Source organism: Octopus bimaculoides, chromosome Z (genome assembly GCF_046866305.1).
Source record: "Octopus bimaculoides isolate indiv1 chromosome Z, ASM4686630v1, whole genome shotgun sequence".
Taxonomy (NCBI): domain Eukaryota; kingdom Metazoa; phylum Mollusca; class Cephalopoda; order Octopoda; family Octopodidae; genus Octopus; species Octopus bimaculoides.
Window position 1 is genome coordinate 2,713,178 of NC_142944.1, and position 14,231 is coordinate 2,727,408.

At 36.5% G+C, this 14,231-nt stretch overlaps 2 protein-coding genes across 6 annotated transcripts in view; one reads left to right on the plus strand and one right to left on the minus strand.

Moving 5' to 3' along the window:
- Positions 1 to 14,231, minus strand: part of LOC106871182 (large neutral amino acids transporter small subunit 1-like) — a 93,080-nt gene that overhangs the window by 53,977 nt on the left and 24,872 nt on the right. The window contains exons 2-3 of the mRNA XM_089365420.1: positions 3,688 to 3,813; positions 2,768 to 2,867 (exon numbers count right to left, since the gene is read on the minus strand). Coding sequence (XP_089221546.1) covers positions 2,768 to 2,867; positions 3,688 to 3,813 — 226 coding nt within the window. The remainder of the gene's footprint in view (positions 1 to 2,767; positions 2,868 to 3,687; positions 3,814 to 14,231) is intronic.
- LOC106884152 (protein-cysteine N-palmitoyltransferase HHAT) overlaps positions 1 to 14,231 on the plus strand; it is a 287,547-nt gene that overhangs the window by 42,913 nt on the left and 230,403 nt on the right. The window lies entirely within an intron of this gene.

The following is a 14,231-nucleotide window of genomic DNA, read 5'->3' on the forward strand; positions in this document are numbered from 1 at the left end:
TTCTAATTGTGACTATGCTATTTATTTTTGTTTTTTTTTAGTCACAGTCTACCAAGACAATCGGATCAATTTTTTTCTCCCAAACAGTAGGGTGTAATTTTTCTGCTACTCCTATGTTGAGTAACTATGCAAAGACATGCTTAAATACCCTATTATTAGCCATTATTTCATTATTAATCAGGTTAAAAATTTCACCCAGGAACAAATATAGTCTATATCTAAAATAATTCATTTTGACTTTGTCAGTTGCTGGCCAACACAACTCTAAGACAAAAACAACAGTCATAAACAATACACTTCTTTTACTTGAATTTCTTATTTTTTCACTGAACACCAGAATGGTTTCTGTGCAGCCAGATCAACAGGAAAACTTCTACTCTAAATTACACATAAATGTTCTTGCTCTTGAAAACGGTAGAAGAAAAGCTGTTAATTTTAATCCTTTCAGTTTATATAATCTATTCTTCCACTCACGGATGCTCTTTAATCTTTTGTCAATTACCAAAATGAAAATTCTTTTTTTTCTGAACTGCTACTAGAATGATGTTTTTATTCTAAAGTTGCTGACTGCATGCCACCTCTTGCAGACATCTCAGCTGTCTCTTTCAGAACTACTATTAATTCTTAACTCACAATCCCAACACTGTTAGTCACTACCCCTTATTCTTCCTTCACAGAACTACACATTTCTGGAAAGTGCTCCTACCTACAATTGCTTCTTAATTCCAGGCTTAAAAAAAGCTTAAACCGAGGCCTAACTGCATTAATTTTTACCTAACTATCTATATATTCCAGTCTTATAAAACCTGAAAAAGCTACAAACATTCCCCCCACCCCCCTCTCTCACATATAAATTTACTTTCCAATGGTTCTGCTATGCAAACAACTTCATTGAAAGCTAATTTGTCAAGCAAGTCTTTGACCACTTGTTCTGAAATTCTCTAAAAAGTTACCTGTCTGAGCAATCCGACTGAATTTAATCACATGACTAGAAACTTCCTTGTCAGACCTCTACATTAGAGCAAGTATCAATGCAATTATTTTTCTTCTCTACAGTAACAACCTATTTACTGGCATCTATTGCTGCACTCTCCAATACAGACACAGCCATGCATGCCTTTCACTCAGTCAATCCATATACAACCTCAATACTTCTTGCCAAGCTAAGAAAATTCTGTTTGGTTGCTTAATCTAGTAGAAATACCAGCTAAACATCCCTCAAACCATGCTCTTTTACTTTATCAGCAACAACAGCTCTAGTGTTAACCCTTTAGCATTCAGATTACTCAGTCAGATGTAATGCTTATTTATTCACATTCTCTTGAATTAATCTGGCATTATTTCTTAGATTCAAGATTTTGATGATGAGTTTGCTTATTTTTAGAATAAGTTATAGGGTCATAGGTAAGAAGCTGGATCTAGCCAGCTTGAACTTAAAACAGATAGAATATTTGGGCTGGATATGGGCAGATTAAATGCTAAAGAGTTAATGAAATAAAGAGAGAACTTCAATTAGGTCACTTGAACTGATAGAAATAGCAACTGAATTGCTCTCAGATCACTCTGCCATCTTAAAAAGAGAAGGAAATATTAATGAATGTAGTCCCTGATTAAAAAAAACCAAAAAAAAAAAACCCCTGGATGGTCAAGGCCAAATTGTCTTTTATCAAAAACTTCATTTGATTAAGGTTGAACTGTGAAAACAACACTAAGTTCGTGGACAAGCCTCTGTACTGTCACTTAACCAAACAGAAAAAAGCAGCATAATATCACTTAAAATCATATCCTTGGTGCCTTACAAAAGGAAAATAAAATGTAGTAAGCATTTCATGGACAAAGAATCATGGATGGAAGGCCTATGATCATATAAGTCAGCTTGGTGAACAACTTGCAATATGTATATTATTAGAAGCAAGGCATTACCACTAACCACATCAAAGAATCACACATTACACTCCCCTAACTCTTGAACTATAAACAACCAATACCACCTACTGTCCATTTGTTCTAAGTAATAAAAACTCTTATGAGTTTAATAGTCACAACACATTACTTATATAGATAAGATTGTATTGCAAAGCCTGGGTGACATTCCCAGGACAAAATTTTACTTTAGCTATGAGCAGTTCAAACCTCAATGAGGATATAGAGAGGCTGTATATTTGAGTAATGTTAACACATTTGTAATTGTGTACCAACCACACTCATGCATTCTGGTCTACATATTCTGCTGCTTTCTCAAAGTCTCTTCTATCCTAAGTACACAGGTCTCACTTCCCCTCAACTCTCCAATGGTTTATTATCTTCATTTGCATCAACTGAATTCACACTTACTTCATCTCTCTTTCTAGATTCTGAACTGAAAAATCATGTTTAAATTTTATTCCCTAGAATAAAATTCTATTCCTGATATTTCCCCATCATATTTTCAGACTTCAGGAGTATCGACCTTCTATCATTAAACCTCTATCTGGGAAGGCTTAAAAGAAAAATAGATACCATCCCTCCTTTTTGGACTAATTATTAAATAAAAGCATTATAATTATTAGCAACTGAAGCAGTATTAGTACCAAAAGGCAATCTTTGTATCCAACTAAATATAGATGTCTTGTTAGAACACTGAATACTGCGTTATTAGCCTGGAGAGGTCCTCTCAAATAGATGCATGGTGTACCATAGCAGACAAGAATATTATATATTACTGAAAGGGTGTTTAGTGGATAGTATCAAAGTAATGATAAAAGAAAACTAGAAATCTAATACTTACCAACCACTATAAGCCCAAAAACCAGAATAAAATGATAATGCAATTGGACCAATTCGATAGTCTGTTCCAGTAAATGTGTTTTTAAAGCTTTCATTTTTACCTGGTAAGAATAAAAAAAAGATATTTTCATAAATTATATAAAGAGGAAGTTTATACTATTAATATGTATGTATTAAATAAAATTTGACAGAGTCCATTTTCTTCTCACAGCATAAAAAGTGTACAGGAAAGAAATGTATTCCTTAAATGTATTCCTCATATGTAGCCACTTTATGAATATGGTAGAATAGTGGAACTGGATAATATTTGATATAAATTCTATGGAAGTGCATATTTGACATAAGTTCCAAACAGTGTAGAGAAAAGAAAACGAAATTCAGGTTCTTCTCAACATGATTAGAAATGTAAGCAAAGTGAAATACAACTAGAAGCAGAAACCATGCCAATAAGATTTCACTTCTGATCTATGACAAGGATTTCCACCCCACTATTCTTGGGGGGAGAGTTCTTAGGCACCTCCTCTTTAGGGTCCTATCAGAAGCAACCATTATTACACTTTCTGACTGGATTCTCAATAGGACGAACTGAAGTCTATGGATATTATCCAACCAGCTTGTTCTTGATGCTTTGTGTTTCTTTCAATTAATTTTAAAGATAACAAAGAATTTAGTAAAATAACTTAGTTATCATTCAGCTAGTGTTAGGAACATAAATTGTGACTAAAGTTTGGTGGGAGATTTTAATTCAGAACTTATGAAAACAAGACATTTGTACTACAGAGCCAGAGGTGGTTTCAGCCAGGTTGGTATCAAAAGGGTCAAACTCTTATGTTTAACAGAAAAAAAAAAAAAAATTCAGGAATATTGTCTAATCAGTTGTAATAAATTGTAACAGTCAAAGAAAAAAAGAAATAACATTACCAGTGCCAATCCAATAAAATCCAATGAAGATTATGATTAACAGAGCTATGATCTTGCTGAATGTGATGATAAGTTGCAACCTTGTAACTAATTTCACATTTATGCAGTTCAGCATAATAAGGAGCACTGTCAAAAAGAAAATGTGGGAAAATATTAGGAAAGAAAACAACATCATAGAATGTTATCTCAAAAACCAAGGTAGTAATAATAATAATAATAATAATAATAATAATGATAATAATAATTGCCCTAGGATGCTGGGTGTGTCTTGGCAAGTGATTGTAGCAAACATGAAGATTAAAAGTCAATAACAATAATAATCCTTTCTACTAAAGGAACAAAGTCTGAAATTTGTGGGGAGGGGTGTAGTTGATTACATCGACCCCTAGTGATTCACAAGTACTTAGTTTATCGACCCCAAAACGATGAAAGGCAAAGTCAACCTCAATAGAATTTGAACTCAGAACTAGAATAATAATAATACGCTAAGTAGCTTAATAAGCTTTTGTAAACAAAAATCTATTTTAAGACTTAGCAGGACAATTTTATGATGAGATGTTGAAATCTGCTAACCCCTTCAATAACCCTGAATTGTGCCAGAGGACCTATGTTGTATACGAGATCATCTGTGGCAAATGTGGTGCATCCTACATAGGAAGCACCAGGAGAAAACTGCATATACGTATAAAGGAACACAGGCAGACACTTCTGTGAATAAACATCTACGCAAATGGCAGACCTGGGAATTCACAGAGCACATCAGGTCAACATGGCAGAACAGGGGCAACCTTAGAATCTCTGAGGCCATCCTCATACACCAAAAGAAACCTAAGATCAACAACAGAAGAGAGTTACAGGAAGCTAGCTGGTTGCTATAGCAACACCTTTCCGTGCATGACCACTCCACACACGCTCATTGGTAACATCCATCAGTTTCTTGAAAATGGGGTTATAACCCAGAAATATTGACTGCAAGGCAAGTCTACATTAATTCATATATTTGTTTTCTTTGGATTTGCCTTGCATTTACTTTGCGTTGTTCTGGCCTTACCCTCTATACAATATATATGTGTGTGTGTGTATGTGTGTGTGTGTGTGTGTGTGTGTGTGTGTGTGTGTGTGTATGTATATATATATATATATATGTTTGGAAAGCGGACGTTAAACGATGATGATGATGATATATGTATGTATATTTAAAAATATAACGAGAGAGAGAGAGAGGGGGGCAATTATGTACATAAACAAATCAGACACATCAAATACAAAATATGTATATATATATATATATATGTATGTATGTATGTATGTATGTATATATATATATATATATATATAAATATGTATATATATATATGTATGTATGTATATATATGTATGTATATATATGTATGTATGTATATATATGTATGTATATATATGTATGTATATATATATATATATATATATATATATATATATATATATATATATAATCATGTAGAGAATGGAGAAACAAACACAGGAAGAAGCAGGTTGATTAGCCATGAATTTAATCAATTATGTGGAGATTATGTAATGTTACATTTACGATCGTTTCGATTTGCCAATTTAATTGGCAGATCTCTTCAGAATGCTGAGAAGTCTGTTTAGATGCATGGTGTGAGAGATGAAGGTATCAAAAGGTTGAGGATATACTAATGTAAAAGAATGCATATAGTGGTGTGAAAATAGAGGTAAGGTATAGTGAGTCTCACATTTTAGTCGAAATCAGGGTTAATAATATTTCTGGGAAGGAGAGGTAGGGTGGGTGCTGTTTAAGTCCGTAATTCCAATCTTAGTCAAGCGCATTCCGCACGTGGATGTTGTTAAATCAAGTGGATGTTATGGTTTTATGGTACTGGCGGTGTAAGTAAAGGGGAGTAACTTTAAGTTCTGGTGAAGAGGGAGCTAACTCTGTCCTAGTAAATATTTAATTATACTTAGAAAATAAAAATTTTGTAGTGTGTAGACAAACTAGGTTATTTATGTATTTTTTGTTTAGAAGATGTGTTGTAGCCATTAGGATTTCGAGGCGATCAGTGAGGCAAAGATCACAATGCCTGTTGAGTTATAAGAATTTGCTGTTCTGAGTATATGCCATTTTAGTTTGTATGCTATATTATTGTCCTTTAATTCCCAGATATAGCTACTAAGTCCTGTTGAATTTGCCTTTTTTCTATTTCTAAAGCTAGATTGGTGTTCATTGTATCTGAAACGTATTTGGTTTTCGTGTTCCCAATGTATGATCTTATATGGCTGTTTGTGTGTACGACACATTGGTAAACTACATTTTCGATCTTACATCTATTGGTGAAGTTGCATTTATTCCTATCCTTACAGCTACATAAATTGTAAGGGGTCTCTGTGTTGGTGTATTGTTGAACTCAATTAACAGGCGTTGTGATCTTTGCCTAACTGAATGCCTCGAAATCCTGAATCTAAGGGTTTTTGTGTGTTTCTTAAATAGCTTATAAACTCCTACACTGCAATTGTTTTCGTTTCAGCACACGATCTCAGATCAGGTCACTTGCTATGCAAGTACATCTCCGTAATATATATATATATATACACACACGCACACACGGACACACACATAAACACACATGCACATACACACACACGCACCCGTACCTAACACTCACAACCCCACACACATCACAATCCCACACACACATGCACATCCACACACATACACACACCCACATACACACTTCTCACCAACACAACACACTCACACAGACACGCATACAATCACACACACATGGGCATAAACAACACACGCACATACAATAGCAAACGCACGCACACACACACGTACACAGCAACGCACATATACACAACATACACATACACAAAAACACACACACGCGCACGTACAAAATACACACACACACGTACCCAACACCTACAACCCCACACACGAATGCACACATACTCAAAAACTGCCTGCTGACCCTCCACTAACCATTGTCCATAAGCACCCACTAACTATTCCTGCTACTAATTCCTTCCACTACGTCACACACACACAAACACACATACACACTAACAGATAAACCACCAAACCATGCACACACACACACACATACGCACACACACGTTCTGTTATCACACACACACACTCGCAGACTCTCGCGCACGCACAGATATTCACCTCCCTTTTTCACTCTCCTGTCTTAGAAAGAATTTTCCCCCCACCACCTCCTCTTCCGGTCCTTTCACAATGTAACCTCGTGGGCATCAATGCCATTTTCCTCTTCCTCCATTTTTCCATTCTCCGAACTTTCTGTCTTTCCGACGAAGGGCTCCGCCCGAAACGTCATACACTCTCTCTCCTTCCTTTCCCGAGCGTCCAATAACACTATCCGTATCACGTCCTCACTTTGTTGTTTTTTTGTTATTGTTTTTTTTTGTGTTTTTTTTAACCTATATATATATATATATATATATATATATATATATATGCATATATATATAGAAATAATACATTTCTAAATCTCTCAGAGAGATTTATGCAGTAGTGATGCGATAAAGTAGTTGTATGCTGTCAACTTAATGTGACAGTCCCTTGAAGAGAATAATACTACTGCTATTTAGCCCAAGGAAGCAGCACTGCTTCTTGTCAGCCTTGACACATTTCCTGTGTCCTTATGTTTACAAGACGGAGACAAGCGCCTCCACTTAGCTGAATATATCTGTGCATGTGTGTATATGTGGGTGTGTATATATACTCTTTTACTTGACTGTGGCCATGCTGGAGCACTGCCTTTAGTCGAGCAAATCGACGCCAGGACTTATTCCTTGTAAGCCTAGTATTTATTCTATCGGTCTCTTTTGCTGAACCGCTAAGTTACGGGGGTGGAACACACCAGCATTGGTTGTCATGCAATGTTGGGGAGACAAACACAGACACACAAACGTATATGCACACAAACACACACATATATACGATGGGTTTCTTTCAGTTTCCATCTACCAAATCCACTCGAAGCTATAGTAGAAGACACAGATATATGTGTAGTTATTTATTTATATATATGTGTGTTTTCTTTGTGTATGTATAAGTGTATGTATGCATATACTCTTTTACTCATTTCAGCCATGCGACCATGGTCATGCTGGAGCACCACAGAGAGAGAGAGAGAGAGAGATGTATATATCCTTTCTGAGCTAGCATGATCTCCCCCCAACCAAAATATATATATAAAAAAACACTTCTATCAACAAACATTTTTCATCAAACATGTATCTTACACCTCATTAACACCACCTGTCTCCAGACACACCTAAAACAGCAAATTACTAAAACAAAGAATTTGGAAAAAATATCTGGTCATTAGATTTCTGACCAAAGTTCAACTATTCGAATGGCTTCATAAAACACTCCTTTAACACCCCACCACCTCCCAATTCCACCCCGAATCAAGTATCTTGTGTTGACCATTCATAACTTTTACTTTCACACTGATTAACAAACCTCCAGCCCCACCGCAAACACACCCAAATCCCATATATAGAATCACAAAGCTCCAAATCCTCAGATCTGTTTGACAATGAAAGTGAGAAAGTTCTCCAAAAAAGTTAACAGAGAATTAAAAAAAAAATCTCCACACCCAAGTTAACAAAGGACTTACTAGATCTACCAGTGAAGTCATTCTTTTTCTTATTTCAAATATATCATTATCGTTTAACGTCCGCTTTCCATGCTAGCATGGGTTGGAGTATTTGATGAGGACTGGTGAACCAGAAGGCTGCACCAGGCTCCAATCTGATTTGGCAGAGTTTCTACAGCTGGATGCCCTTCCTAATGCCAACCACTCTGAGAGTGTAGTGGGTGCTATATATACATATATAAATCCAAATTGAGTGAGTGGAATTGGTAAAATCCAGTCTACTTATCTTTCTTAGCTAGCTGGTCCTCTGATGTAATAATTACTCAACACGGGGCACTAAACTTATTTAATCATCAGGCTGAGAATACCTTAATTACATGAAGGTTACATTGTCGGTTGGAATTTCTAAGCAGTTATGAGTTTATTTGCATCCATAGCAACCGTAATTGCTGACCATGAGCTATACAGAAAATTCCAGCTTTGATATGGGAAAAAGTGTGTAACCTTTGGCGCCAATTAATTGTTATTGTTCCTGCATCTTGAGAGAAAAGTAGGGTATAAGGGGCATCAGGTGCATGCAAGGGAGGTGACTGTGCTGGCATGGTCATGTGATGCATATGGATGAGGACAGCTGTGTGAAGAAGTGCTGATCTCTAACTGTGGAGGGAATTTGTGGAAGGGGTTGAACGAAGAAGATGTGGGACAAAGTGATGAAGTACAATCTTTGAATGTTGGGCCTCACACAAGTGATGACAAATGACCAAGACCTTTGGCAATATGCTGTGCTTCAGAAGACCTGTCAAGCCAAGAGAAATTGTAGTTGTGGCTGGTGACATGTAAAAGGCATCCACTACAATCTTGGAGTAGTTGGCATTAGAAAGGGCATTCAGCCATAAAGACCATGCCAATTCAGACTGCAACTTGGTACAGCTTGCAGGCTTACCAGTTCCAATCAAGCTATTTAACCCATGTCAGCATGGAAAGCAGATGCTAAATGATGACGATGTATGTACATACGTATAGTATACTGTTTGCTTGTTGACAAGATGAACAAAAAATTACTCTAGTTGATGAGTCACCTATACTGCTAAGAACCAATGGTCACTCTTGTCTGGCCATAGCCAACAACCATTTAAGTATATGTATATGTATATATTTAACTATGTTCAAAATATGAGAACACAATGTTTTAATTTCCAATTTTTTCTCCTTCTTTAATTTTTGACTTTTAATTCTTAATATTTGATAAGATGGACATTAACTTCGAAAGCAGTAATATTTTATAAGTCACTTAATGTAAAAAATTTAAAATAACCTTCAAACATACTTTCGTGCTGTTTCCACCTATAATTTTTAACGATAACTTTTGGCTTGTATGTATTCCAAGAATGTCATGGATGCTTATCATCATTATCGTCGTCGTTGTCTAATGTCTGCCTTCCATGCAGGCACGAGATGGATGGTTTGACAGGAGCTGGCCAGGAAGGAACCTTCATCAGACTTCAGTGTGTTTTGGCAGGGTTTTATGGCTGGATGCTCTTCCTAACACCAACCACCCAGCAGAGTGGATGGTTGGTGTTAGGAAGAGCATATATATATATATATATATATATATATATATATATGCATGCCTGCAGAGCTGTAAATTAGGCGCAAGGAGGTTCGCTTCTCAACCATGAGCTTTCAGATTGTCTCATATGGCCCTTGGACAAATGTTATTCATTTTAGTACCAGATCAAACAAGGCCTTGTGAGTGTATTTGGTAGACAGAAAATGAAAGAAACCCATCATATGAACATGTGTGTATGTGTCTTTGTGCCTCCCTATCTTGTCTTTACAAACTGGTTGTAAACAAATGTCACTGTCACACAAGTCGTGCTACTTGCTTTCAAGCTTCTATGGAAATATGTCTGGTCATGACAAAATATTACCTTGCTTCAGAACAAGTAAGGGCTGACAACAAATGGAAAGGTACCTGGCTGTTAAAAATCTACCTTAATGAACCCTGTCTGACTTATGCAAGTATAGAAAAGCAGACATTAAACTGATGTTATATATATATATATATCATCATCATCATCATCATCGTTTAACGTCTGCTTTCCATGCTAGCATGGGTTGGACGATTTGACTGAGGACTGGTGAATTCGGATGGCAACACCAGGCTCCAATCTAAATTTGGCAGAGTTTCTACAGCTGGATGCCCTTCCTAACGCCAACCACTCAGAGAGTGTAGTAGGTGCTTTTACGTGTCACCCGCACGAAGGCCAGTCAGGCGCTACTGGCAATGGCCACGCTCGAAATGGTGTCTTTTATGTGCCACCCGCACAAGAGCCAGTCCAGGGGCACTGGCAACGATCTCACTCGAAAATCCTACGACGGCCAGTCAGGCAGTACTGGCAACGGCCACGCTCAAAATGGTGCATCTTATATGCCACCCGCACAAGAGCCAGTCCAGGGGCACTGGCAACGATCTCACTTGGCTTGCCGGGTCTTCTCATGCACAGCACATTTCCAAAAGTCTCGGTCAGTAGTCATCGCCTCAGTGAGGCTCAATGTACGAAGGTCTTGCCTCACCACCTCAGCCCAGGTCTTCCTGGGCCTACCACTTCCACGGGTTCCCTCAACTGTTAGGGTGTGGCACTTTTTCACGCAGCTATCCTCCTCCATTCTCACCACATGTCCATACCAGCGCAATCGTCTCTCTTGCACGCCACAACTGATGCTTCTAATGTTCAGCTTTTCTCTCAAGATACTTACACTCTGACGGGTATTCACATTGACATTACACATCCAACGGAGCATACTGGCTTCATTCCTTGCGAGCTTACGTATGTCCTCAGCAGTTACAGCCCATGTTTCACTGCCATGTAGCATGGTTGTTCGTACGCATGCGTCATACAGTCTGCCTTTTACTCTGAGTGAGAGTCCCTTTGTCGCCAGCAGGGGTAAGAGCTCTCTAAACTTTGCCCAGGCTATTCTTATTCTAGCAGCTACACTTTCAGCGCACCCACCCCCACTACTAATTTGGTCGCCCAGATAGCGGAAGCTATCGACTACCTCTAGTCTTTCACCCTGGAATGAGATAGAAGTTGTTTCCTGTTTGTTTACAGTCTTTATTGCACCTGAACATCTGCCACAAACAAAAACTAACTTGCTAGTTAACCTGCCTTTGATGTTGCTGCACCTCTTATGTGTCCATAGCTTGCACCAGGTACATCTTATAGAGTTACTACCTACTCCTTTTCTACATACTGAGCAGGGCCATCTACCTGAAGGGGTTTGTGTTTTATCTACCTTCCTACTTATTAGGATTTTGGTTTTAGCTAGGTTGACTCTAAAATTTGTAAACAAACCCGAAGGCTGTAAATTATAGAGAAGCACGACACACATAGGTCCATTTTAATAACAACTCGCAAATATAAGGACACAGGAAATGTGTCGTGGCCAACAGGAAGCGGTCCAACTTCCTAGGGCTAAATAGCAGCAGTATGATTCCCTTATTGGGACTGTCACATTAAGTTGACAGTATACAACAACTTTATCATAACACTGCAGCTTAAGTCTCTCTGTGAGATTTATAATTAAATCATTTCTAATTTTTATAATTATATATTATTTATATAATAATATATGTTCCATTTAAAGTGACTGAATCTAAACAATTGACTAAAAGAAGATGGGCCGAACTACTGGAAATTGAACAGGACATCAATTGTTCCATGGTTCCATATGCACTCAATTCGGCCAAATAGCCTACCCAGCAATTTCAGCCAATTTTAATGTAAAGATAATTTTAGTCTAGTATATATATTTATAAATTTGTAAACAATTGTTTAGGTTTAGTCACTTTAAATATAGTATATCTATATATATATAAAAATGAGAATGTGTGTCTGTCTGTCTGTGTGAATCCCTAAAACTCGAGAACTACGCAACCGATTTCATTCAAATTTTACACATGCCTTACTTAGGGTTCCAGTTGTGTTTTAGTCAAAAAAAATTATTAAATTCTTGCAGAGTTCGAGCACACGGCAACATAATATCTCCTCCACTATTTAAGTATTGCGTGTCAAAAGTGAAACAAAAACACTCATGTCAAATACTTTCACTTTAAAAATGAAACTATTCCACTAACTGAAACAATCACATTTCGATACTGTAGTGACAGATACTTTCACAGAGAGAGAAAGAGAGAAAGAGAGAGAGAGAGATGTATATGTATACATATACATGTATATGTACACCATTTCGATACTGTAATGACAGATACTTTCAGAGAGAGAGAGACAGAGAAAGAGAGAGAGAGAGAAAGAGAGAGAGAGATGTATATGTATACATATAGATGTACACGTATATGTATATATATATAGATCTAAACATACATGTATATGTATACATATGTGTAGATGTATATATATATATATAGATGTACATGTAATATGTACACATATATACATATATACATGCATACAGATATCTATACATATATACACCCATCACACACACATACACATGCACACAAACACACACATTAGTCATTTGTTTTCTTATCCAAAACTACGTCAAAAGTACTGAATGGATCTTTATGAAATTTGGAAATTATATTCTTTGCATAACGGCCATAACTCCCATGAAAATTCATATATTTTTGATGTTGATGAAATTTTAACCCGAACATAACAGATGAGCATTATTTAGAAAATGATGTCACACGTTATCGAAGCTACCATTCTTTCTGGATGTGCAAAAGGGGATGACGTCTTTATTCCAAGAATTCCTCTTACTCCATCAGGAGCCGACATTCCTTTTACATTCAGAAGACTACAATTCCCCCTTCGTGTGACTTTTGCCATGTCCATAAACAAATATCAGGGTCAAACACTGTCTGTAGCTGGTCTTCTCTTGGAAGAGCCCTGCTTCTCACATGGACAACTGTATGTTGGCTGCTCAAGAGTGGGCAGCAACAAAAAACCTATTTGTATATGCTCCACAAGGGAAAACAAGGAACATAGTTTACAATGAGGTGTTATAATCACAACAGCAAGAAAGTATGTACATGATCACCTTCTTTTACGAAACTTCATTGACTTTCATATATTTATATTGATATACATATATATACGTGTGTTTGGGTGAGTGTGTGTATATACATCTCTATATATAAAGATGATGCGTAGTCTAGACGGCGTTTTTAGATTTCATTATTCTCTTTAACCCGGGCAACGCCGGGTATTTCTGCTAGTATTATTATATAAATAATATATATAATTATAGTCATTATTAAAAAGGATCTATGTGTGTGTCACTCTTCTCTGTGATTTACAGCCTTTGGGTTTGGTTACAGATTCATAAATATATATACATTAAAATTGGTAGAAATTAACGGGTGGGCTATGTGGCTGAATCAAGTGCGTACGCAAGTGCAACACCTTAATAATTAAGCCATGCTATAAACAAATCATTTGTGCAGGTCTTTCAGTAAAATTTGAAAGCTTATATGTTGTTTTTGATGGGAGAGTCCATCACACACACACACACACACACACATATATAAATAGATAAATGCAAAGATATTTGCATAAATAAGGAACAGCTTTTCTTTGAAAAGTCCTGCTTCAAAACATAATTACTTTAAAGTTTTGTTTCTTTTATTTTATTTTAAGAATGTTTTATTCTTATGTATTGATTCTTCTGTTTGTTTTAAAACCATAATATTCCTAAGCATATTAGTCTGATGTTTTCAAGACTTTCTCAATCTCATATTCAAAACGAACTGCGGTAATTGGTTTTGATGATTTCTTCAGTTATAAAAGACTTGTAAGGAAAATAGAAAAATCCTTAAAAAAGAAATTACCAAACTTAAACATAACCTTGTTTTAATATATATTGGGTTAAAGGCAGCAAGCT